The 25,388-nt window shown below is 45.6% G+C and overlaps 1 protein-coding gene across 2 annotated transcripts in view; it reads left to right on the forward strand.

Moving 5' to 3' along the window:
• Positions 1-25,115, forward strand: part of MAD1L1 (mitotic arrest deficient 1 like 1) — a 351,010-nt gene extending 325,895 nt beyond the window's left edge. For both annotated transcript variants that reach the window (XM_030957926.1, XM_030957927.1), the window contains one exon: positions 24,033-25,115. In XM_030957926.1, coding sequence (XP_030813786.1) covers positions 24,033-24,191 — 159 coding nt within the window. In that variant the 3' untranslated portion in view covers positions 24,192-25,115. The remainder of the gene's footprint in view (positions 1-24,032) is intronic.
• The last annotated feature ends 273 nt before the right edge of the window (positions 25,116-25,388 follow it).

Raw genomic sequence — 25,388 nt, forward strand, 5'->3', positions numbered from 1 at the left:
CTGTGTGCACTGGGAGTAATATGTTTTCAACATCTGGTCTCGTTCATTGGAGCAACACCATGGGCTGAGCTGTGATACAGGGCAGGAATGCTAGAGACTTCCTCTGAAATGTAAAAAAAAATTTGCTGCTTCTTACTTAATTACAGTCATGCCAATTGCTATGTTGAAATGCTGCTTTAAAAGCCTTTGTGAGTAATTAGTGTCAAAAATATAAGATCTACAAAGCCATAAACTCACAGCTTGGTAATATTACCAAGTACTAATTAAAAAAAGAAAAAAGAAAAGTCTCTCTTTCATGATAAGATTTCCAGCATAGCGAAAGATAAAAATGATGCAATTTGCAGATGATAGGAGAGGAAAAAAGGAACCTGAGAGAAGGACTGAGGAGAGAAGAAAGTCAATATCAACAAGGCTGTAGATCTCTGAGTGATTTGGTAATGGTAAGGGTAAGAGAAGTGAAATATTGCAGTCTCAAGACAGAAATATAGTCAGGAATATATCCTGGAAGCTTCTTCTGCTATGCCACAGAAATAAGGTTGAATATCAGGCACTATGCACAGGAGGGCTAAAAACACTGCTGCATTTGGGACTACACCTGGCATGGCTCTCAGGAGCAATTGAGTATTGCAGGAATGTCCTGTGTGGCAGAAAAATTAGAGATATCTTATGGAAATCTGTAAGTGTATCGTGGCATCTTGTGAGGGGTATGTGACATCGCACCCACATTCCTCCTGACCCCTCTCTGGACTGGTGTCACAGAGCAGACCCGGTCTGGCACAGGGAAACCAGGCTCACACACAGCAGCTCAGAGAGTTTGGTTATCCTGAGATGAGGTGTTTATCCTTTGGAAAAAAGATTAAGAAGAGACCTCATTAAGGTATAAAGAAAACCCTGCTGGGAATAAAAGATCAAGGCTATTTGGGTTATTGTCAAATACATGTGTCAAGGGACATAAAGCTAGTCTGAAGAAGGACCTGAATTCTATGAAACATAAGCTGATTTTTTTTTTAACAGCACTTAATAATGCAATTATAATAACAACTTGTGCTTTCTCATGCCTTCCAATTTAAGATCTGAAAGCACTTCACAAACATGAATTAAGCCTTCCAGGACTGTTGCAAGGTACGGCAAATATTCCTCTATTTTACAAACTGAAAAACTGAGGAACAGCATGAGTACAAGGCAGCACAGCATGTGGAGGAGTATGTCTTTATTTTAATCATGTTAGGCATTGCCTCAGGGCTTTGTTTGCTCACCAGGTGCAGTCCTGTGGCTGTCCAGAACTTGTCTCCTGATGATGCTGTGGAGTTTTTCATTCTGCGCCTTCCTCTCTGATCCCTCAGCCTTTATGCAAGTGGTCATTTGTAAGCAGGGAAGGAGAGCACTAGAAGGTGGCCACACAGCCACTGATGCCTTTGGCTGCTCCAAGATCCCAGGTGTCCCTTGACACCAGTGGATTGAGTTTTGTTGCCCCCAGCCTCCTCAATATTTCAGTGTGTGCCAGCAGCACCCAGGTCAGAGGGGCTCCTGAGCCATTTGCATCCAGTGTGGTTTATAAATCCTTGTATTCAGAGTGTCACTGTGCTGTCCAGGATGTCCCTTCCTCTGGTGCCCACCACATGGCTGAAGAGCAGGGGAGCCACAGGCTCATCTTTTGAAGTGTTTCTCGAAGGTTTCTGCTCTCATTTGCTACTCAAAGAAGCCCCTGCAGGCAGGTGGGCATTTGGGACTGGGAGCTGGGCTGTTTGATTGTACCAGCCACAAGAAGGAAGCTGCCAGTGGTCTGGTTGCACATCATGGGCTATTTCAAGTCTGGAATTGTGGACTGGTCCTTTCACCTTGACAGTGCTCTTGTGGTGGCACCATTAGTATGGGTGGCAAGTCAGCAGGAAATAAAATTGTCCTGCCTTAACAAGTTGGCCTCACCTGACCTTGAAGGCATTATTTTGTTTCCTGGATGTTTTAAATTAAGTGGCATTTCAGCTAAGGTAGTTACATATAAATTGGTTGGGGTGATGCTTGCTTGAGCTGAACATGCCCAGCTAGTGCCTGTTAACTCCCTGGTTCTGCATCCATTCCTGCCTCTCTCCTTTGCTCACCAACACAGGTTCCCTTCAGATATCATAGATATCTAGAAATGTGCATTTGCTCCCTTTTTTCCCTCACTCTCCCCTCTTTGTAGCATGAGAATAGAAAGCAGCCTGCTTCAGCAGGTGTGCTACGCACAGAGCTTGGGCTCTTGGCTTTAGTGGCTCTGATGGCACATGGGTGAGCAGGATCCAGAGTGACATCAACAGCAGGCAGCTGTACTTGGGAGGAGACTTCTGCACAAGTCCATGGCACATGTTGTTTGTTTCCATATCTCGAGTTCATCCTCTGAGATCATACATAGGAATATTTCTTCAGGTTGCAGGATGAACTGTTTATTGGTTTCTTTTCACCATCCAGAGGACCAAATATCCCTTGGATTTTTCTAAAGGCCGCTTTGCACGAAAGCATTCCTAGAAAAATTAATCTTCCTCATTGTTATTCAAGCCTCAGCGTTGGGGGAATCTTACTTTCTTCCACCATGCAGCTAATCACTGCATGGGGCTGTGCTTGAGCTTCAGCAGCTCACTGTTGTTTGGTAAAGATTAAAAAATAACAATTGGTGGTGTCATCAAATCAGTGCAGCCAGTGAAATCAAAGCCTCAAACACCATCAAAGGTCTACATGTCTCACAGAGCAAAAAGCCACAAGAGCAACAGAATGGCTGTGCTGCCACTGCTGCTTTGATCCCATTGGTGATGTTGGGGAGGAAATCAGATTGCAGCTTTCCTCCTGTCTGCCTTCCACACTGAGAGATCCTGAGTGCATCAATAAACAGTAGAAAACAAGGAGGGCATGTGTTCAGGAGCACTTTGGGCTTTGGGATAAGTGTTTCCAGAGAGTTGGTGGGAACAGAAATGTAACTGAAATCAATGGCAGCGTTTGTGCTGTTTAATGACGAGCCGATACAAGGCGGCACTGGAGTACAGCGAGTTCTCACCTGCCTCTGTGCTAAGTGGGCAAGCTGCTGCAAGCTGATGCAGCTGGGGAGTGTGCCTGTGAGTTACACCCTCTGCAAGGGAGGCTGGGATCCCACGAGCTAAGCCTGTGTCAGAGCGAGAAGGCTGTGACCTGGGAGCAGCTGCTGGTCAGAGCAGCAGAAGGGATGTTCCGAGCCACTGCTGGTGTGTATCAGACCTGTGTGCAGAAGGAAATAAGGGCTGTTTATCTCCTGGATAGGTATGGCACTTCAGTGGAAGATGGGATTGAATTTTCCAGCAGCACCTCTGCAGTGTCTGTCCTGAGCTGGAGGCAGCTCTTTGTCATCCCTGTGCTCTCCTTACCCCAGTCTGAGTGATGGCTCTGCTCATCTTTAATGCAGATGTAGGACTGGGTGTTAGTGCACCATTGAGGGGGAGTTGTGGGAATCTCTAGACTCCATTGTTCTGACATTATTGCTGTATTAGAAGGGGAAAACAGGGTAAAAATCTGCAGCAGCCTTGGTAGAAGGAACAATTGTCCATTGCAACATTTTTGTTACCAGTCTGAGCATGGAATCAGATTCATGCCATTTGGGTCATTGCTGCCAGGGCTGGAGGCCACAGACAGAGACAGGCTGGACTGGATGGTGTTCTGTCCCAACACTCTCTATATGATATCCTGATTTAGAGGGAGCACAGAAGATGATGGTGGAGGTGAGGTGATGCTGCAAGGCTTTAGAAGACACTTCTCTGTAAAGAAGGATTAGAAACAGGCTGGAGTCCTGATGAGATAGGATTAATTCTGCACCAGCAAGTCCATTTAATGACTGAGGATCAGTATTCAGCACTGGGGACACATGGAGAAGCTTCAGGTGTCTGAATTAGCATCCAAGTTAGTTTCAGGTGCAGCCAACGCTTTCAGGACATCTGTGCAGCTGAGCCAAATTCTGGGAAGGTGGGCATCATGTTGGCTACCAACCTAGACAAACCCTGCTTTAGACTTTGGAAAATTGTCAAGGATTTGGGTTTTTTCTTCTCTAATGCATGCTGGCAAGCTGTGGCAGGAGAAGGGGCTTGAATCCAGGCTGAACTGAACTCTGAAAGAATCCATGTGTTGATTTGCTATCCTGTCTCACTTCAGCCTTTGAGTTTTTGCAGATCCCACAGCCAGGTGAAGGGCCATTTGCAGTGGTGGTGAGGGATAAGCCAGGACACCATGTTATCTTTGTTAATATTCACCTGGAGTCATGCAGGATCAGAGCTCTGATCTCTTGTTCACACAATTCTGCTGTTGTAGGTTGTCTGGCTGTCAAGGTGGCCTCTAAACCAGGGAGGCCACTGGGGCTCTGCAGCTCTGAACACAGAGACCAGTTGTGCTGCACGTGGAGCTGGTTGCCAGTGCTCTTGTCCTGCAGCTGGGCATCAGCATATTTGGGAGTTTTAGTGAGCCCCAGGAAGGAGAGATGTAATTCATCTGCACAATCCTGCTCCTGGCTGGGCTCTGCTGTCCTGCCTGGACCTTCTGATGGAGCACCAACTCATTCTTTACAACCAGGAGCTCCTTTTTGTCAGCTGTTTTTGCAGCCTGGCTGTCATGGCTCTCTGTCTGCTCATTTTGAAACGCCCTTACAATGGTCCTGGACTTCTCTGGGAGAAATTTCCCGTATTTCTCCCCACACTCAACAGGAGTGCCAGCATCCACAGGATTTCTTACCGCTCTGAGAATGCCTTCCACTGGGAACCTGCCTGCACCAAAGTACCCTGGCACAGTTTGAGCTGCAGTTTCATCTGATCCTTTTAAGAGTTGGGAATGGCTGTTTTGATGTCTGATATCTGTGAACATGAAAGGCTCCTTTCCTTCTTACTGTGCACTGGGCAGGGCAATGCCTGTCTCTCCCAATCAAAAATGTAATCAAAGATCTCACTTCTTGTAAAAAATGTATTAAGAAGACAGAGAAACAACGCAGCAGATTTCTATTGGCTTCACTGTGGTTTGTTCTGGTTTCTACTTCTGTGCTTCTCTCTCCTGCCTTTCACAAAAGAACTCCCACCTCAACTTTCCCCATGTCTTGACATGTTTAATTGCAAAACATTGAGCTTTGAAAACAAAACAAACAAACAAAAAAAATCGTTGCATTTGATTCAAACGAAATATTGATTGTCCTTGAGTTCCCACACCACAGATATTGGCAACATTTTGTCAGCACCAAGAGTGAGGCGAAGGATCACAGCAAGAAAACAAATTTTCCAACTGGAAGGAGAAGAAGGTGAGCCAGGAAAATAGCTGTGCCCCATCACTCCCTGTCCCACAGCTGCATCTTAATAAATGGTCTGCTGACCTGCTGTTAATGTTTCCAGTTTACAACAAGCAGCATTTCCCTTAAACAAGATACTGATAAAGTGAAACAAGGGAATGGAGGGGGTGGAGAAGAAATTTGCAAAACATGCTGGAGTGAGAAAGTTGGAACATACCGTGTGTGTCTTGGGAGTGAGAACATGTCTCAGTGTGTGAATAAATATATAATGTATAGACATATGCTCTCTCTTCTCAGAAACTCTTCAAGTAGTCCCAGATTTTGCTGCTTTCAGTAGCATGGCAAAGGAAAAGGCAGGGGAAAGTTGGAGCTGGTGATTGAGGGTTGTAGGATGATGGTTTGGGTGGAGCATCCTCATTTTCTGAAAAGGAGACTGGTCACAAAGAGGGTCTCAGGCATCAGCCAAGACCGTGTGTGAGGAGCAGGTGGTCTGTCTGCAGAGGCACAATGCACTCAGGTTTGCTCATTTTCATCTTGCAGACAAAGGCTAATGGAGATCAGATTTCCACACAAATTCAGCTGAGGAAAAAAGAGAACAGGAAGAGGAGTCAGGAAAGTGTTAGCACAAAGTTATTTGTTAAATGGATTTTTTTATTGTTTCCCATGAAGTCTGCACAGAGCTGTTGTCCTCTTTTAAATTCCTCTTCTGGCATTTGTTCCTCTATTCACTGCCTCCACAATTCTCCCATTCAAGTCAAAAAAGCTACCTCTGAAAGACCAGTGTAACATTAGCAGAAATTACTAGCAGCAGTGATTTCAATATTCAAATGGACAGCATATTTAGTAATAGACTGGGAGTTGCATAAATAGAGTATGAATGCCTGGTAATGAATCATATCAATAATTTTCACATACAGACTGTGCCTTACATTTCTCAAAGGCCTTTACAAATACCAATTGATTCTCACAGCAGGCCTGCTCAGTGGAGGAGTTGTTATTAGTTTTACTGGAGGGTGAGGATATTGAGATGCAGAGAAATGATGCTACTTGTGTAGTTCATGCTGGGACCCAAAGTGAGGAATAAACTTGGAAGCTCCTGACTCACAGCTCGTAATCATGGGGCTACATAACTCTTTGTGATTTCTTTGGCTTGGTTGGAAGTGGCATTCCTCGTGGAAAGAGGTTTCTGTCAGGCCTCAAAATCTGGGGCTGATGGGATGTGGGTAAAGGCAGGAAAAATTAATACACAGGGGATGGCAGACCTGGTTTTGATTGAGCTGTGCTTTAAGGTCAATCAGGATTATCACCCCTGCCCCACACAGATCAGGACTGGAGGTTTTTTGACCTATGGAAACATGGTTTTCCATGAAGAAAAATGGCAGCTAATGCAACCAAACTCCATGAAGAGAAAGGGGCATCTTGAATCCAGCTGCACTTTGTAACTCTCACCCACCTCAGTCAGGGAAGGTAGTGGCTGAAGAGTACCTGAAATACTGGAATTCTCTTTTCTAGTGTAGCATCTGACCCAGCATTCACCACCCTGCCCATCCTCTGTTTACTCTTGCCTGTCTTAATTCTGCAGTAAATTGTTGCAGCCCTTAATGTTTCTCCCACTGACCCCGGGATGCAGTCAGTGATGAGAAGAAAGGCAGGTTAAACAGCACATGCCTCAAACAAGGAAAACCTAATTTATCTTTTGCCCTCATGCTGTACTGAACTCACCCAGGCTGACTCACTGCTCAGGAGAAGAGGCCATGCTCTCAACTTGTGTAAAAGCATGACATGGTACTCCCAGCTGTATTTCCAAACACATTTTATTCTAACATTTTACTTGATGTTTTGAGTGACACTGTACACTGAGAAATTGTCTAGAAGCTGGCCACGGTGGCACTTGGCTTTTTATTTTTCTGAGAGGTTACATCATTTCCAACACATCAGCATCTTAAGAGTCCTTTAAATTGGCAGAACAACGTGTGCTACATTGCACTTGTCTGTATCGAATTTCTTCTGCTGTAGCATTGCCCAGTGACCCAAATTTCACAGGTTCTCTTAGTCCCTCACAGTTCTCCATACTCCTAAGCCACCCAAGTCATTTTGCCCTCTCACAGGGGTTTTTTCTGCTCTAAATCATCAGTCATTGGGCTGAAACTATTGATTCTTGTGATCATGTTGCCAGCTCTACTCCATGGTCCTCCTGGAGACTGGTGGGGGACTGAGGATGGAGGAATAATCCAAGTTCCTCTGGAGCTGAGAGACAAAGAAGCAATGGGCAACTCAAATTGTCTTTTTAGAACTTAATTGCTGAGCCCCCGCCCCAGTCTGGCAAGCTCTGCCTGCTCTTCATACAATGACCGGAGGCAGAAGGTGACAACTTGGGACCCACAACCCAGAACCAAATTTTCCACCTTGGACTTGCAGCCTTTGGAAAGAGCATTTGTATTTCTCAGGGCTGTCCCACAGAGACAAACTTCAGCTTTCAAGCTTTAAGAACTGTTTTAACAAGCTTATTGAGCATCTTCATTGTCTTGTCTTCCAGATGAAACTTGGCCACATCTACTCTTTTCAATCTATTTTTCCCTCTACCTTCTTATCAACCTATTCAGCATAGAGTTTTACCTTTCCCTGACCATTTTCTAGCTATATTAATACTCTTCTTTAGTGATCTTTACCTGATGTAAATTGTATTTGTAGTTTCATTAACTCTTTCAGAGAAGAATCTGCATGTTAGTGTCAAAAAGGCTTTCTTCTACACTATGATGCTCTTTCAGCCAGATTATTCCTCTAGGCTCTACCTCAGGTATTTTGTTCCATGAAATGAGTCTAGCATGTTTAGGGAATAGATTTTTTTTTTGCCTTTTCCCTTCTTAAGAAAAAGAAAGAAAAAGGAAAACATAGCAACGACAGCATGGCAACAGCAGCTGCAGCACAAAGGAAAAATAGGCAAACAGAATTCCGAAACACGTATTCACTGCTAAGCTATTTTTACTGGCTGGTGAGTGAGTATGTGGGGGTATTATAACAAAATAAGTGAGAAAATAGCTTACAAATAATTCATAAGTAACTTTAGATGAGAACACATCTTAATGACTTCATCCTCCCAGCTAGCCCTCATGCTGTATGAATCTCCACATGCACAAACTTAAAGGTCACCTCTGATCTATGCTATTTATACTTTGCAAATTCATACACAGACACATATATAACATTCTATACAAAAAAATAATGGCAGTGGAGCATTAAGGTTAAATAACAGGGCACTAAGTAAAGAATTGTGCCTCCCTGCATAGCAACTTAAGGATAAATCTATGTCATTATATCTGCCTCTGCCTTTGCACTGGAGAGCAGAGATTTCCCCACAGCCTGGGTGTTTTGTGGGGACTTGCAGGGTCTGTCCATGGCTCCTGGCTCTGCTGCTGACCTGCTTTGTGACCCTGGGCACTTCTCATTGCTTCTCTGGGGACTCCTTTCCCCATTCCCCTTTTGTCAGGAGCACACAGTCAGGAACCTCCAGCACAGAAGTATTTGCATCTTTGGGCAGAGCTCAGCCACATTCGGGATTATGTATGTACTGAAAAGTGACAAAATAATAAGAAAAGGATCTTCCTTCACCAGCCTGATCTAGTGGGCAGCATCCCACTTGAGTTGGAAGTAGATGATGTTCAAGGTCCCTTCCAGCCCAAATTATTCTCTGAATCTATGAAATCTTCTGCTTCATCATCCTCTCCCCAAAATGCCCCGCTCTCACTGCAGACCAGTAAACTGTGGGAAGTCTTTCACTAAATTAAAAAAAATAATTCATTGAGAACTTGAGAGAAACAGCCTCCAAAGTGTTGGACTCCTTTACAGTTACAGCCTGATCTGTTGTGCTGTGTGAGCCCTTTTTTTCTGTTCAGTCATGATCCATGGGAGACTGAAAGTAAACACAGTCTCTTAAGTCTCCTCCACAACCCTGATGCTTTTACTGGCACAGAGAGGAGCCCAGCTCGGCCCTCTGCAGCCAAAACTAGATTCATTTGTCTTTAGAAACAACACAAATCTGTTTTCTGGGTTAAATAAAGCCATTTGCAGGGTTCTGTTGTGGGAAGGATGTGTCAGCTCGTGCTGAAAGGGGCAGTCATGGGGATGAATGGGTTGGTTGTTGGGCTGGAACAGCCCTGTGAGCACTGAAGGGCCCTTCCCCAGGCAGGCTGAGCCCTGGCTGGGATGGTGCCCAGGGGATGCTGCAGGTGCCTGGGCATCACTGCCAGCTTTATTGTGGGCATTCCCACCACGCCACCAATTTTGGGATTGGTTATTGCAGAATTCATCCCACATCTCACACGTTCACTTCAGCCCCTGTTTGGGGACAGCTCTGATTTCTGCAGCAAAGGAGGCAAATGGGCCTGGAGCACCAAGTCCTTTGTGTGGCTCTGTGCTGCCCTGCTGGTGTAGGAAGCCCATTTCTTCTTGTCTTGTTGCAATATGACACAAAATGAGCGACACTCAGACACCGAGATGTTCAAGGTAAAAAAGGGGGATGTTTATTTCCCAACCTCGATATTTATAGAATTCCAAAAGTGACCATGGATTGGAGGATGAAATTGCCACCTCTCCAGCCACACTGGTCAAACCAACAGTCTAATTCTCTCCTCTTCCAGAAAGGGATGTAAAACAATCATTATTTACATGAAAAGTGCGTGAGAAACTCCATTACAAAAATTTAAACATCAGAAGGCTTAGAAGAACTTTAGAAGGACAAGGCAATATTATCTGTCAGTCTCAGGCCATGCTGGTGCTTCCCTGCCCTTCAGAGGTGTGACAAGCAATGACTTTCAATGTATTTCAATTCTCCTCACTGCTGTAGAGTGACTTGTTCTAGAAATTCTGGTGTGTAACTGGTAGGAAAAAGACGTTGGCCATGTTCTCCAGAGGACATCAGGAATGAGGAAGCAGCAGCTAAAGTGGTTTGATTCCCTCTGAGATTTTTTTTCACATGTAGTTGAAAACAAGCAAGTGAAATGAGATGCTTAGAAGCACTGTGTTTGTGAGGTTCTTTCTGGTTTTAAATTACTTCGTTTAAACATCTTTGTCCGTAAAACCTCCGAGGGAGCCTAGCCGCTCGTTTTCTCATCTGCATCTTCTGCTTTCTGTCTGGTTCTTGCACAAGAAAGAATGTTAAGTATCTCATGTACATCTGTATATACAGAAATAAATGTAATTGAGTTGTAAAATAGTCTGGTTGAGCAGGAGGAGGTCAGTGATCTCAAGTAATCCTGACACTTTAGTCAGGACCTGCTCTGTATTACAGTTCAGATTTGCTGAGGTCTTTTCCTGTGTCCTTCTGTAACATCTGAAAATATATTAGTGCTTTTCTACAATGTATTTAGAGCACAGCATTTGAAGAAATACTTCTTGAGTCTTTTGCTGTTATGTTTGTATTTTTTGCTTGTGAAAACAATTCTCAAGAGCATTGTTAGGTGGGTCATAGCAGGAACACCTCTGGGCTCACTGGGGAATGTGTGAAAGCAGGTTTGGAGGGCTTTTATTTTCACACCATGTTTCAGCTCTGTAGTGCTAAATGTTTTCTGGAGTACAAACCTGAAGTCCCTCCCCTTGCAGGTCTCACTCGTTGAAATGTAGAAAGAGGTTTTTTTAATTTAAAGGTTTTCTTAGCAGTCAGGTTGTGTCACACTTATCCAGTGACAGGTCTGATCAGCAGCTTGGCAAGTAGCACAAAGTGGGAACTGCTCTTTATTTTAGCAGCTGATGGCACTAGACAGGTAGGATTAGTGCAGGACATAGGGCAGAGAGGAAAGGTAATGGCACAGCATGGGAAAAAATCAGGGAGGAACAGATCTTTTAGGCAATTCTGTATTGGCAATTGACCTGCAACTTCAAACAAGCCCAACATACACTACCAGAATTTTTACCATACCCTCTGGGCTGTGTGCTGGGTAATTCCCATGTCCTTCAGCAGGTGGGGTAAATGCTGCTGAGTGAGATATCTGGAAGAGGAGCATTTGGAGTCCCCTGAAAATCATCTTAATTCAGGACAATATTTTAACCTTGCAGGTGTGGGGAAAGAAAAAATGTGTTTCCTCTTCTTGTAGGCAGAACCAGCCCCTGCACACACACCTGGGTCTAAAACCCCAACTAGTATGTGCTCCTTTCAGCCAGACCCACAGCATCCTGTGGGATGAGAGGATGTCACAGTGGCTTTGTTGCTGCAGCACTGTAACCACAAATAGCCCAATTCCTTAAAATGGGCCTCAGCCAGTTCATTCATATTTGATTAAGAACTCTTTGAAAGATAGGCATATAGAGCTAAGAGCTGGCTCCAGCCTTAGTTATTTACATGAGGATGGGGGTGATAAAATCTTTTATTAGCGTAGTGTTTAAATATTTTGGCTCTCTATTCCAATATTGTGGCAAGAAAGAGCCATATGTGTTCCTAGAAAGAGAGCCTAGTGCAGCCGTTAATCAGGAGAGGATCTATTAATGTATTAACATTCAGAATAACGAGCAAAACCAGCATGCACTGCAGAGACTAGCACATATCTCCAGTCTGCAGTTTTGAAGTGTTTGGGAAATGTTGTGTTCCTCCATCTTTCTAAAACTGGTGTTCTGCCAAGAGAAGTTCTCTTCTGTTTTTAATTTTAGAAAGGTTAAATCCATTTACAAAAGCAAACATAGCATGGAGTGCTGAAAACCAGGAGGATGTGGGCACTAACAGGCTCCCAGGCTTTAGAGTTCACAGCAGGAGCTGCCTTGGCAGGGAAACTTGTAGACTTGTCCTTTCCTTCCCTTTTAATGCTGTGCTGAGTAGGGGACAAGGTATGAAGTCCAAGCTCCATACCAGCTCCCCATCACCACATTTCTCCAAAAAGCACAGGACAATGTGTATGTATATCTACAGATCACCACTGCGCTTTAGGGAAGCTTGCTGAAAGACTTGGCACAGGAAAAGGGCAAATTTTAAAGAGCTCCAGAGTGGGAGAGATTGCTGGTTGAGCAGCTTGCATGCCTCGAGGTCATTGCTAATGAGCAGTGTCTTGCCTAAAGAAGTGAACATTTCATTTTAGTGCTGCTATGAAAAGCAGCCATACTGTGTCCCCTTTGCATCCCACACTACTGCCCACTTTGCTGTGGCATCTGGAGCAGGCTGCACCAGGAAGGGAAGGAAGCCCTCTTAAAGGATGTGGAAGGATGCTGAAGTGGTAGCAGAGCTCAGATGACAGAAGCTGGAGCATGACAGCTGTTACCAGATCATGCAAAAAGCCTGCCAGCAAAAATGCATCAGTTTGTGTGATATCCGGGTGTCTTGTCTTCTGTTTTCATAATTGCATACATGGTGTCTGCATAAATCTCTTCCCGCCCTGCACTTGCAGCAAAAGGAGCTGACTGGAGGATGGCAGCACATCAGTGGCAGAACACCAGCAGGAAGAGACAACCAGTCAGATGTGTGTCAGATGGGGAGGCCCGGGGCCCCAGGCAGGCTCCTCAGAGGTTGCTCGAACATGGTGCACTTGCTAAACACAAAACCTCTCCTTTTCCCTTCGGGGAGAGGAGCATGTTCATCCAGACATGAGAACCAGCAGTGCTGTCTTGCCATGTTCTTCAGGAGCTTAGTGCCAAATGACAGCACAGGCAGCAACAGCAGGAGCTTTCAGCAAACGCGTCATAGCCCAAAGGGCTGAGTGTCCCCTCAAGGGATACAGTGGAATTTCTCCTGCTGTTTAAGTGAATACTGAAATCTTCCTGTTTATTCACTCCTTAGCTGCAACCTCTGTCTCTTGAGCCATGGACTTTCTTATGGTGAGATCAGACCTGCTTAAAGAGAGAGGAGTCCTGTGTGTCTTTGTTTCACATTGGATTTTACCATTAAAAGCCCATTTCAAGAAATCTGGATTTACCCAATGTGCATAGGCCAGTTGACTGGTTTCCCTACTATCTAGTTCTTCAAGGTTTCCTGCCTGTGGACTACAAGTCTGGTTAAGTAACTCCACAAATAGAATTACTGATATCCATCAGCTCCATTATAAAAATTATAACATCTTCTTCTCAGTTTAAACTTCCACTTGTGGCTATAGATGCAGTCAGAGGAATGTGGGATTGTGAGCTGTTAAGGGTTAAAACTCATTCTTGAGGACACAAGAAAATAATTTTGCGTGTTCAGAATCAACTTCCTTCTTTGACTTGCTGGGTACTGACAACTCAGGCTTGCTTTGGTCCTGCTGGCAGTCATGCTGATGACAGCGATTTCAAATGAATAAAAACGAAGGAAAACATGAGCCAGCAAAAAAGCGACAGCAGGAAAAGCACAAAAGCACCTTCCTCAACCCACACTACCATCGTGGCATTTGGTTATTGATATTGCAGTGGCAACTAATGTTATTCCCAGAGCCAGCACTTAAATTCCACTTTGGTAGATCATAACTGTAAGCAAGTCACAGGGTCCCAGAGGAAGGGGTGATTATTGACCAATTCTTCTTGCTCTTAGAAGAGCGGTGTTTGGTCTGCGTGCAGAGCGCTGGCTCTGTGCAGAGGTGACAAATACGTGTCACCAATTTCCTTGATGTAAGGCTCGAACCTGCATTTCAGCCCGGGGTGCCAGACTATGACAAACAAGAGCTAGAAGAGGGTAGTGAATAAACATGGTGAGAATTTCAGCTGTAATCTGCCATAAGGTCCATCTGTCACTCCTTCCCCCACAAGCCTTGCGAACTCAATGAGCCAGGAACGGGCATGCTCCATGTACTGCCCCATCCCTCAGCCACAGAGCTAAGGGCTAATTGTCTGCTTGTCATTAAGTTTATCACTTACAGTCCTTTGAGCCATTACTGGTCACAGGATCTTGTTCAGTTCTTTAGCCTTCTGTCCACCCCACTTGTGGCAAGGCTTCCAGAAGGATACCAAAAAGATGATGAGGATAAATATGTTAGTCATGTGATGGCATCTACAACGTGGCAGAGTAGCAGCCACTCCAGATGTGCCTCCCAGGCATGTGTCTTCTGCTCATTTAACCATTCCCAGCCCCAGGCACTCTCCCTCCATCTCACACAAGGTGAGATGCCCAGCTCCAAAATTTGGGGGTTCATTTCCATTTGGCAGCTGGTGAGTCCTGAGGTCTGTATGACCTATTTTCACTCTGTGTCATGTGCAGGCACTTTCCTGCTGATTTCCTCTAATCCAGAGACAGGAAGGCAGAGAGTTCTGAGCAGGACCACAATACAGGAGCAGCCAAGCAGTGGAACAGTGTGTGTCTGATGTGAGTCAGTGAGGGATGAAGGCTCCAGCAAGCTCTGCCTCTTGGGGAGCAGTGGTTTGCTTTGGGGAAGGGATGCCTATCTCCCAGGCAACGCTGCAGCCTCAAAAGTTGCTGTTGAAATTCTCCATGGTTCCAGACATCTCTCACTGATGGCAGTGTTTGGCAACTCTGCTGCTTGTGTTCTCTTTCAGCCCTCATGACCCCAGCTGCAGTTCACAAGTGGAGTATCTCCCTGCCTTGGGAACAAGCAGTCTTAATTACAACCTGCATAGATAATTTTTTTTGCATTTCTCCCATAGGTGCTTCTTTCTCATGTTCCAGAAACTCCATGTTCTTGGTTTACTGCTCCTCTGTTCCTTCCAGCTCAGAGAGCTTTCAGCAGGGGAGATGAAGAGGAATGTGATAAGCAGCTTGGCTGGTTAATGAGTTCCCTGTCTAACTGAGGGATTCTTGTATGCTGGGCTCACTTGCCAGTCCCTGGTATCTCCCTCAAGTTCTCTGCCTTCTGCTGGCTCTCCTGGGGGAGCAGTTTGGGGCCTGGTTTGAGTTACAGCTACTTTTCATTTTGTCCCAAGCCATGTTCACCAGGGTCAGGGGCAGACCAGAAACTGCCTCTGGATGGCAGGGCTGGAGGGCTACATGAGCCTGAGATTTGGCTGGGAAAACAGAGCTTAAAAAACACCCAGTCCCTCTCATTCCCAGTGACAACTGCAGAGTTAAAGTAATGGGAGATTTTTCTCTCCCTAATTTATGTCTCTCCTGCATATGGCTTCTACGGAGTCGCTGATGTTACAGACAGATGGGTTGGCATTTTACTAGACAGAACACATGGGCTAGATGTTGTTAATGCTTGTTAGCTACTCACTCTGCAGCTTGACCAGTCCAACACAGTCACTCACAGATGGTTGGGAAGCTGCAGCCGGGGTGCTGGAGTGGTCCAGCCCTGTGTGGTGTGACAGCAGTTGGGATAACACACGTTTGGCTGCTCTTTCCAAAGGGATTTGTTGTAGGTCAGAGATAGCCCTGGCTGTGGGAGCAGCACGGCTTCCCTGTGTATCAAGGAGAGACTCTGATTTGTAAAGATCCTGAGATTTTATGGAGGTATTGGCTTTCAAGGATTAATGCTGTAGTTTGGGTTTTTATATGGAATGGGGTTGGGAAAATTCTGTGAGCTCCGTGCTTTGTTCCCATCTCTACTCCTTCATGCTTGATGTTTATAAGCATATTTGGCTGGTGAACACTATTTAGCAGATCTGAAGTCTGTTAAAAACTTGTACTTTATGAGCTCAAGTTCCGACTACAGCTGGCTGCCAGTATTAGTTTAGAGTGACATCCCATGTGATTTTCCATTCTCTGTGATGTGAGTAGTCTGCTGTGATTTACTCTCACCAGCCATGTGTTCAGTGGAACCATTTTTAGGTATCACCTCAGCAAATCTCCACAGGGTGAGTCTCCTTCTGGCTGCTCTGGACATCCCATCAGAGAATCTGTGGATGCAAAAGTAGATGCTATGGGTGAATCATTTCCATTGCCATCTTCCCTCTTTGACAATGTTCAATTTGCAGCATAATGATGGGAGCCTGAATGAATCCTACAGATGAAACAGGGAATTTTAGTTTCTGCACTTGTTCTCTAAAAACTCTCAAAGCACTTTTGGAAAATGCCTGGGTATTAATCCACACTGAGCAGTAGTTCTTCAATCCTATGATTTAAATTGGATATATTTGTCTCTGTCTATCCTGAACTGTTCAGTAACATTAATGCACCCTGATAATAGCTGTCACATTTTACCCCGGGGGTTGTTCCTCAGTGATAGGTGAAATCACAGCAGTTCAAAGACCTGTCTTCCAGGATGAAAAGCTCTATAGGAATATTCAGATATAAAATAGTAATAGTATGAATCAAAAAATGCACTTCCCTTATTTTAAAGCCTTTGATCTTATTTTTATGGCATCGCATTTGACAGTCTAAAGGGCATTAACCTGTTGGAGAAACCTTTTGAAAGAAGGTGCTGACTCCTCCTCTGCTGCACAGAGCACTGTCCCCCAGGATTAACCAGCAGCTTTCCCCCTCAGAGAGGGGTGCAGCCCTTCAGCACATGTCCCTGCTCTTTTTCATGTTCCATTTTTGACGTGAGGTGCAGGAGAGCTCTCCTAGATCCAAGCAGGGAGCTGTGGGGACAGGCTGGTGCAGCACACCCTGCTCTGCATTGCTCTGCTGCTGAGCTGGTGCAGCGTCCAGGACCCATCACTGCTGCCACTCGTGTACACAGCGCCTGGGTCGTGGTTCTGATTAAGATGGAAGTATATGAGCTGACCTCTTGTTCCAAAGACATTCTGGGGTTGTGGTTCATCTCAGTGTTGAATAATAAGAAAGAGAAAGGAAATGTTTGCTATAAATCTCAGTGCACACAGGGCTGTTTCTCACTTACCCCATCCCAGCATTCAATTTTCTTCTTGGCATTACCAGGCATTTGCTTTTCTTTGCTCAGCAGCTAAAAGCAGCTTTTTCATTACATTTCCTGGAAGGCTCTTTACAGGCATCCATCCCTGTCTGCCTCATAAATTCACTTTATATACCAAGCTGGTGACACAGAGGTCAGAGGTCTTGGCAAGAAACAATTATTATAAGGAAGAGCTCTTCTTCTTTGGGTTACAATGAGGATATTAAAGGGGGGGGGGGGGAGGATTTTGCTGCAGACAAGGAATGGTCATTTGTGAAAGGGAGGTGATCTGATTAAGTGCTGCACATCCTGCAGGAGCCACCATGGACAGGCATCCTGTCAGGCCAGCTGGAACCTGCCAGTTACCATGAAAGAAAGAAGGAAACCGGTAAACAGTTTGCTAAATAACCTCATAAATATTTCCAGCCATAAGCACATCTTGTGGTTCAATTTTGTGTTGATTTTTTTTTTCTTTCCTTAATATTTCCCTAATTTTAAATGAACGGCCTGTAATTAAAGTGATTTAGAGGCTACCTGGGGACCTGGTATTTGAGCAGTGCATGATGCTTAGGAGAGATTGATTGGTGAGGCATAACTCAATTGGGGTATTTTGATAATGATATCATCACCCGAGAGAGCCAAGTTTGAGCAATTAAATCTCAAAACCTCGTGTTTGGGTTGTTATAACTTCAGCAGGCAGTTTCTGCAAGTGCACACACACAAACACACACACACATCTTTTCCTTGGTTGTTTTTCCTTGTTTTTTTCTGGGCACTCTAGTTTTTTGGCCTCCCTGAGTCTGTCTGTCTGTCTGTCTGTCTGTCTGTCTGGGGTGATCTGAAGTGGTGATTTATCAGCTGTGCAGACCCAAAGAGAGGGTGCCAGCCCACTCAGCATCGCTGCTTCCCCCCCTCAACATCTGCACGTGGACAAGGCGGCCTTTGACATTTAGAAAAATCTTGGCATCTGAAGCAAGAGGCAGAAACAAAAGGATTTTCTCATTTAAAGGTCAGAGCCAGCAGCTTCTTAAAGGAAAATTTCAAATGGGTTTGTTGCACTGTGGCAGGGTGTGTGGGTGTCAGTGGGTGCCATGGGGAAGGTGTGAGGGAGTTGAGGGATGTTTCAGGACCAGCAGTGCGCCCAAGGCTCTGACACACACTCAGATAGAGCTGTTGAGCTTTTTGGGAGGTGATCACTTGGAACAGCCAACCCTGAAGGCTTCTGCTGGCACATGAAGGCTTTGGGAAGAGGGGGTGACTGCCCCACATGAAGAGGAGGTCTGAGGGATTCATGTGATGGAGGCAAATTGCCAAAGGGGTCGATCTGCTGGGGAGATCTGCATAACCCACATCGACGTGGACAGCACAGCACTCTTCAGGGTAGGGTGGGGAACACCACAAGGAGAAGGGAAAGGGGGAGTAAGAACTCGGGCACAGAGGCCACAGCATGGCCCATAGTGCTGGAGAAGCCTGTGGAGCTGCACACTAACCCTAACCCTAGCTGGAACCCTAACCCTAACCCTAGGCAGTAAACCTAGCCTAGGATTAAGGCTGATTCCACGGAAAAAGCTGTAGAGGAGGGCATGTTGTGGCAGTTTTGTGTTCCCCTTGGGATGCCTTTTGCAGCTGCAGTGTGCCTGGAGCTCTGGGCTTTGTGGTTTCAAAACTCTAACAATTGGTGGAACCCTAACCCTCACCCTAGTGTTGGGTGTGAAGCCGTGGTGCCCCTTCCCTCAGCGCACACGGGGCTGGTTGCTGTGTGTGCTCAGAGCTGGCATCCATGGGGACACAGCACAGACAGTGATTTATGGAAGGAGCAGAGCAGATGAGATGGGGCCTTCGAGATACATTCACTGGGTAAATGTCACCAGGCAATGATTCACTTGCCCCTTTTGACCCCTAATACATCTTAGCCTTGGAAAGCACTGTCCACCATAGAGCGTGGCCAAGCAGCATCTGCAAAGCAAAGGTTTGTCACCACGCCAAGGGATGGCTCTGGCAGCCCTGCCAAAGCCCTGGACTTCATCCTTCTGCACACTGTGGAGGTGTTTGAAGCTCCTTTGTTCCCAAGCTGAGACACAACTGTCTTGCCTGCTGTGCCTGGCACAAAGCTCCACCATCCCTGTTGTCAACTTGCCAAAACCCATTCAGGAAATCCACCTGCGACGCTGGATGTGTGTGTTTGAAGTTGCAGGAACACATGTCCTGCATGGATTGCATCCCCAAAGGCAGTTGTGCTTTCTCCATGTGGAAATCAGAGGTAGAAAATCCTCACTTCATTTTGAAATCTCAAGTTGTATAGAATTCGTGTTGTGCAGAATTTTCCCGTTTCTACATTTCTGCTCCGTATTTTCTGATGATACCAAGTCCCCATGCCAGCTCTCTCCTTGGCATGTGCAGCCACCCTCTTTACTGTCTTATTCCAGCATCTGAAGGTCTACATGACCTTGGGTCTTACACTCAACCCATATTTTTTAAGAAGCAACCTTTGTGTGATCAAACTCACGCTGCATGTCAGCTCATAGCCGATGGCACTTTGGGAGCCATTGTTTTTAGCTACCAAAATATGTCAGAGAGAAGAGGAAATAGGAGTACAAGAAAATAAAACCTGAGTGTATCTAGGTGAGAGTGCACTTCTGAACCATGTGGTAGCTTGTTAGTGGGTAAAGGAGACACTGTCACACTTTTGACATGGGTCCCCCTCGGCAGCTGGAGGAATCAGAGAAGGAAATGCTGGGTCTTGGCTTTCAGGAAAGGCTGTGTGCAACAGGAGCACAGGTGCAAAGAGCCATCTCAGCAGGAGCAGTGCAGACAGAGTCCTGTACGTGTTACATTGAAGTGGCAGTAGTTAAGAGAGCCTGTTACAGTCCATATGTTGCAGTTTTATGAGCCCAGTTCATCCAGCTGCAGGTCCATCCCCAAGAGGGGCGTTTGGGAATGTCTGTTGCTCCCTCACATCATCTGCATTGTCTGCTCCTTGCTGAGATGGAGAGAAGAACCTGCTTTTCCACCATGTTCGTGGTTACTGGAGAGATTTTTACATGTATATCTGAACTATAAAGCCTTGAATAATTTACTGGTTTCCAGAGTTAAGAGGAAGATTTATGATGTTTCCTTCTGGCAGGTGGCTGCTGATCTTGATTCCCCTGAAGAAACAGTTGTGCTAACAGCTCCCTTCTCAGAGCAGCTACTCCAGGTTCATGTTGTTCTGTGCTAAATAGACCAGTGTTGTTGTGGTTTGCAATATAGAGAGGTCTGTCCCCTGATCATCTGGTTACTGTGGGGTAGCACAGCCTGCAAGGAGACAGACAGGCTGTCACCCTTCAGATCTCCAACCAGACTCACATCCCCCCCAGCCCAGCAGAGCTGGGTGTGCAGTAACACTGGGCAAACAGTGATTTCCTTTGCTTTTCTAGAAAAGGTCCCCATAGCCCTTAAATCAGACTAAACTGGCAATGGAGCTTAGTGAAGGCTGAACTCTTTCCTTTTGCAAGTATTTGAGATCTGAATAAAACATAACAGAGACCTGAATCTTGGTAGTTTAGTGAGCCAGACAGACTTTTCCCATGAATTAGAAGAAACCAATACAGGGCTATGTACAGGGCACCTGAGAGATGGTGCTCTCATCGTGATGAGCTGCTGCTCTGTGCTCAGGGAAACTGAGGTTTAGGGGGGAATATTTACATCTCTAGTGAAGCCCTGCGCTTGTGTGGCCCAGCACAGAGGGGAAAGGGAGAGTGAAGCATAATGGTGATCCCCAAATTGTCCTCTTGCATTGACTCCTCTGTGCGTTGGCTCTGGGGTGGATGGGGATACTCACAGATCCAGCTTTTCCTTTGATCCCATATATTCAGTTTGACTCTAGATGTTGATGCTTTTTTTCTTTTTTCTTTCTTTTTTTCTTTACTTTTTGGCCCTTCTCTTTAAGAGCAAGAGCACACTGTAGCAGTGATGTCAGTAGTGTCGGGCACAGAACAGTCAGGGTTGGGTTTGAACATGCTCTGGTCTCTCTCACCCCATTCCCACTCATGGACTGTCCCCATGGATCAGTGACACTTGTTTATGCTCCTCTCAGCTTTGTATTTTATTCCCAGATGAGCTGGGGTGGCTTTTGGCTTCAAATAAACGTAGAATTTTAGGGAATGCATCAGCAGAGTGAAGGTGATTGCAATACATGGAGTGTGCTGTGAATAGCTGATCTGTGCTGGCACCTGCAGCAGGAATGTCCAGGAGCTTGCTTTTGAGGGTTGAGTCTTTTTATAAATAAGTAAAAACTATATTAAAAATGGGTGGAGTGAATCCTAGCTATGAACAATGAAGAGGAGGACTTGAGTGCCCTTGCAGCTTTGAACTGCTGGAAATTTCATATTTCTTATCTTCAGAAATACAGTTTTTAGAGCTGGAACCACAGGCATGCTCTGCATTGATCCAGAATGGTGTGGAACACCAGAGCCTGCAGCGTTCACTCAGCAGAGCATCCCCCCCACGTCCTCCCCCTCGGTTCCTGCACACCCCCTGTGCATCCCCCTGCCCTGCTCTGATCCCCTGCTCGCTCCTGTTCCTGCCTCGGGCACTTCCCTCTCTGCCAGCAAGTGCACCAGGCAGGGTGCAGGCTGGCTTTTGAAAAGAAATCCTGCGAATTAATGGGAACATATTGCTATTATTTCATATAATCACTTTATTTGTAAAGCACAGGCTGCAGAGGTACTCCCGCTGTTGAACCCAAAGCAGCAAATCTATCTATATATCCCAGTCTATACTACATTATGAACAGATGGGTGAAGAAAAAAAGCAATAAAAACAAATAATAAGAAAAGTTACAATGATAGCAATTTTAAAACACTCCTAGGGGGAAAAAAAAAGTTTCTCCATTTTTTCTAAAGCAGTGTGAGATTGAATGAGCTGCACTGCAAGTGCATCCATCCTATAAGTTCACATGTAAACATCTACTGGCAGAGGAAGAATTGCTTTTTTTCCAAGTGGCTGCCTTCTCGCCTTGTGCCTGTTACAGAAGCAATCATAAGAAACCTGGGTGAGATGTCTGGGGTTTGGAAGCATTTGGGGGTTTTCTTTGATTTTTTAGAGTTCCTGGGGAGACAGAGGCCGTGGGGTGAGAGGGAGGATGGTGCCTCCCTTGACAGCTGAGAAAACTCAATGGGAAATAGCAGTCTTCTCAGAAGCACGTATTTATCCACATAACTTTCTCTGAACATTATTCTTCTGCCTCTGCTGCAGGAGGAAACTTTGGTTATGAAGAATAGTAGAGAGAAACTACCATTAATCTCATAAAAAAAAAAGGGAAGATATTCAAATGTAGCCTTCACCCATGACACCAGTGAGCTCTAAGTAGAGGAAATTTAAAACATTTATGTTGCTCTGTTTTTGAGGTCATAAAACACAAGCAAATGGTCTGGCACTGGATGCTAAATTTCTTAAGGAATTTACTTTAATTAATTAAACTAGTAAACCAATTAATGGATTTGCTTGTAAATTCTTAGAAAATTAATTCTGTGCCCAAAGAGTGTTTTAAATCTGCAAGGGAGGCTGTGTATTTCATACAGAGCTTGAATTCCCATTTCAGATGAATCCAACTCGGCACTGAGAGAGCTGGAGATACAAGTGATGCATTCATAATACTCGGACCTTCCTCCAAAACTGGCACTTCTCATCAGCTGAATCTGGGGGGGATTTGCAAAATAAAACCTGTGCTGCTGCCACAGCACCCAGCTCCTGAGTTTCTGCTCTGCTGTGACACCTCTGGCTTTACATCATTCCTGATGCCTCCAACTGACTCCTTCATCTGCCATCTCTTCCCTCTTTGATCTGGTCCAGGGGTACCTCAGGTGCACAGGAGGTACCAGGTAGCTCTGGTAAGCAGCAGATCAAAGCGCAGGATTTGCTGAAAAACAGCCCAGCCAAATCAAAGATCTAAACAAAAGCTAATTCACTTTTCCACGTGCAAACCTTGTTTTGATTCCCTGCCTGGCTCAGGGATGGCAGGGGCATCCTCTGTGCCTTGCACTCCTCACAATCCAAAGTGACCCAAACATGGAGAATTCATAATCAAATGTGTCCAGGTGCTTGAGAACATGAAACTGGAAGGAAGCAGGTTCCTTGGGGGTCTCAGCAGCTAAAGCCATGTTTTCCCCTCCCATGGCAATCTTCCCCTTTGGGTCTTGGCATCCTTTGATTGAGGAAGGGGCTGCCAGCCATGCCTGGCACCACCCATGCTGTCCCACCTCACCTCCAACAGGAAGCAGAGCTGCAAAGCAATTAGGAATGGGAGTATTTTGAAGAGGAAAATGGCAGGGGAAAAAAAAATTAGCATTTGCACTGTGATGTTTTTGCTGTTTATTAATAAACAAGCTGCTTTCATGCCTCCGGGGGCAGGAAAGGCTTCAAGCATTCCTTATTTCTCTTGCATTTAGCTTTTTTTTGCTTGTTTTATATGTTACAGGAGATTTGTAGTGTCTTCCCACATGCTGAGTTTCCTTATTTTCTTGAGAGCATCCCTGGAATAATTCCTCTGGAGGCTTCTGCTGTGTGCTGCCAGGCTGATTTAAACACTTTAGGGATGCAGGATGGATCAGTACTCCTTGGGAAGGAGTTATGCTAATCAGGAACAGGTCTGCTCCCTCCTACAGAAGTGGCATGACTTCAGGGATAAATGTTTTCATGGAGAGAAAACCCCTCTGCAGAGCTCCCGCCATCCTGGGTGGTGTTGATGACAGGGACCCTGATGTGGCCACCTCTGTTCTGGGCTCTTTCCAGGATGGTCAAACATCTCCCCAATGCCACATTTGTCACCAGGGAAGGCTCACAGGGGTCCTGCTTGGGGACATTGGGATGCAGGACTCAGGAATGCCATGTGCCAAACAGATGGCATATCTTTGGTGACAGCAGATCCGTCCCAAAGGAGGCTTCAGGGTGGCACTGCTCCTGTGTCAGGGAGGTGAATTAAAACTCTCTGGTATTAATGGGCTTGTTCTTCTTTCTCTTTAGGCCTCCAGCTCTTCTGGTGGAAAAATGCAGCATTAAAACCCTCTGGTATTAATGGGCTTGTTCTTCTTTCCCTCTAGGCCTCCAGCTCCTCTGGTGGAAAAATGCAGCTTCTGGAAACGGAGTTCTCGCGAACCATCCGGGAGCTCATCGAGCTGCACCTGCTGCGCCAGGACAGCATCCCAGCCTTCCTCAGCGCCCTCACCCTCGACCTCTTCAGCCGCCAGACCATCGCTTAGTGCCCCACTGCCAGCTGCCAGCCAGGCTTTGGCCCTCCTGGGCAGGACACTTGAGGTAGCAAGGAAAACTTGTCCTGTTCACCACCCTTAATTTGTGGTGTTGGGTTGCTTCTGTTTTGCAAGGAACTCCTTTTTCCCCCCTTCTTTCATGCTGAGTCACAAATCCCACCAATTCCTCTGAAAACCATAATTTTCCTCCTGTGGGAGGGGAAGTCTAGCTCCATCCCAGGGCTCTCCTGTGCCAGGATCCAATCCCTGCCTTTGAACTGGGCCATGTGTTCATCACTACCCAGATTCTCAGGATCTGTCTGGGAATATGGTGGGAACTGCTGGTTTGAGGAGCCTCAGCATCACTATTCACAGCTTTTCCCAAAAGGATTCCCTAAATCTGAGCCCTAACAAAGAGACAAACGTGCATCAGGCTGGTGCTTCCTGCTGCATGGTTGTCCTCTTCTAATGGCAGCCAAGGGCTTGGTCCCTGAGGACAGAGACCCAGGGAGAGTCTCTTGCTCTTGCAAACATCTCATCACTCAGCAAGTTTGAAATTATTTTTGAGAGATCATTGACCTGAGTCTGCCCTCACTCAGCAGACAAGCACAAGCATAAATGGCCATTTGAAGCCCCTATATTTTTGTTGACACCTCTGTGGCTCAGTCACTGCCATCCTTTTGGTTCCTTACTGAGACTTTAGGTTATCTTGGTTATCTCAGGATTGTAGAATAGTAAAAAGGAGCAGTTTGGGCTCCATTGTGTTCAATGCTGGTGGCTTTAGCCTGCTGCCTGCCACCACCCTGTGGGTATGTGTTTTGGGAGGTGGTCTTCCTCCTCCCCTCCATGGAGGGTGGAGCATCTCCAGAAGTCTGACATTTTGTATTATAATGGATGTAGCTCTTCTGTCATAACAATAAATTGTCACTGCCCAAACTGGGTGTATGACTCTTATTTGGGATGCACTCTGTGCCTAGCTCTGCTCTCCCACATGTAGAGGAAGAGCACATCAATGGTCTGATGTGCTTCACAAAGGGAGGACATCATTATCTCTGTTATTCCAGGCAAGTCTCATTTATAGATTTATAGAATCATCAATGGTTTGGATTGGAAGGGATGTTAGAAATCATTTAGTCCCAACCCTGGCTGCCTTAAACCAAATCAGTTTGCTATAAACCTGTGTATATTGATTTCTCCCTGATTTCAGCA

Source organism: Camarhynchus parvulus, chromosome 14 (assembly GCF_901933205.1).
Source record: "Camarhynchus parvulus chromosome 14, STF_HiC, whole genome shotgun sequence".
NCBI classification, from domain to species: Eukaryota; Metazoa; Chordata; class Aves; order Passeriformes; family Thraupidae; genus Camarhynchus; species Camarhynchus parvulus.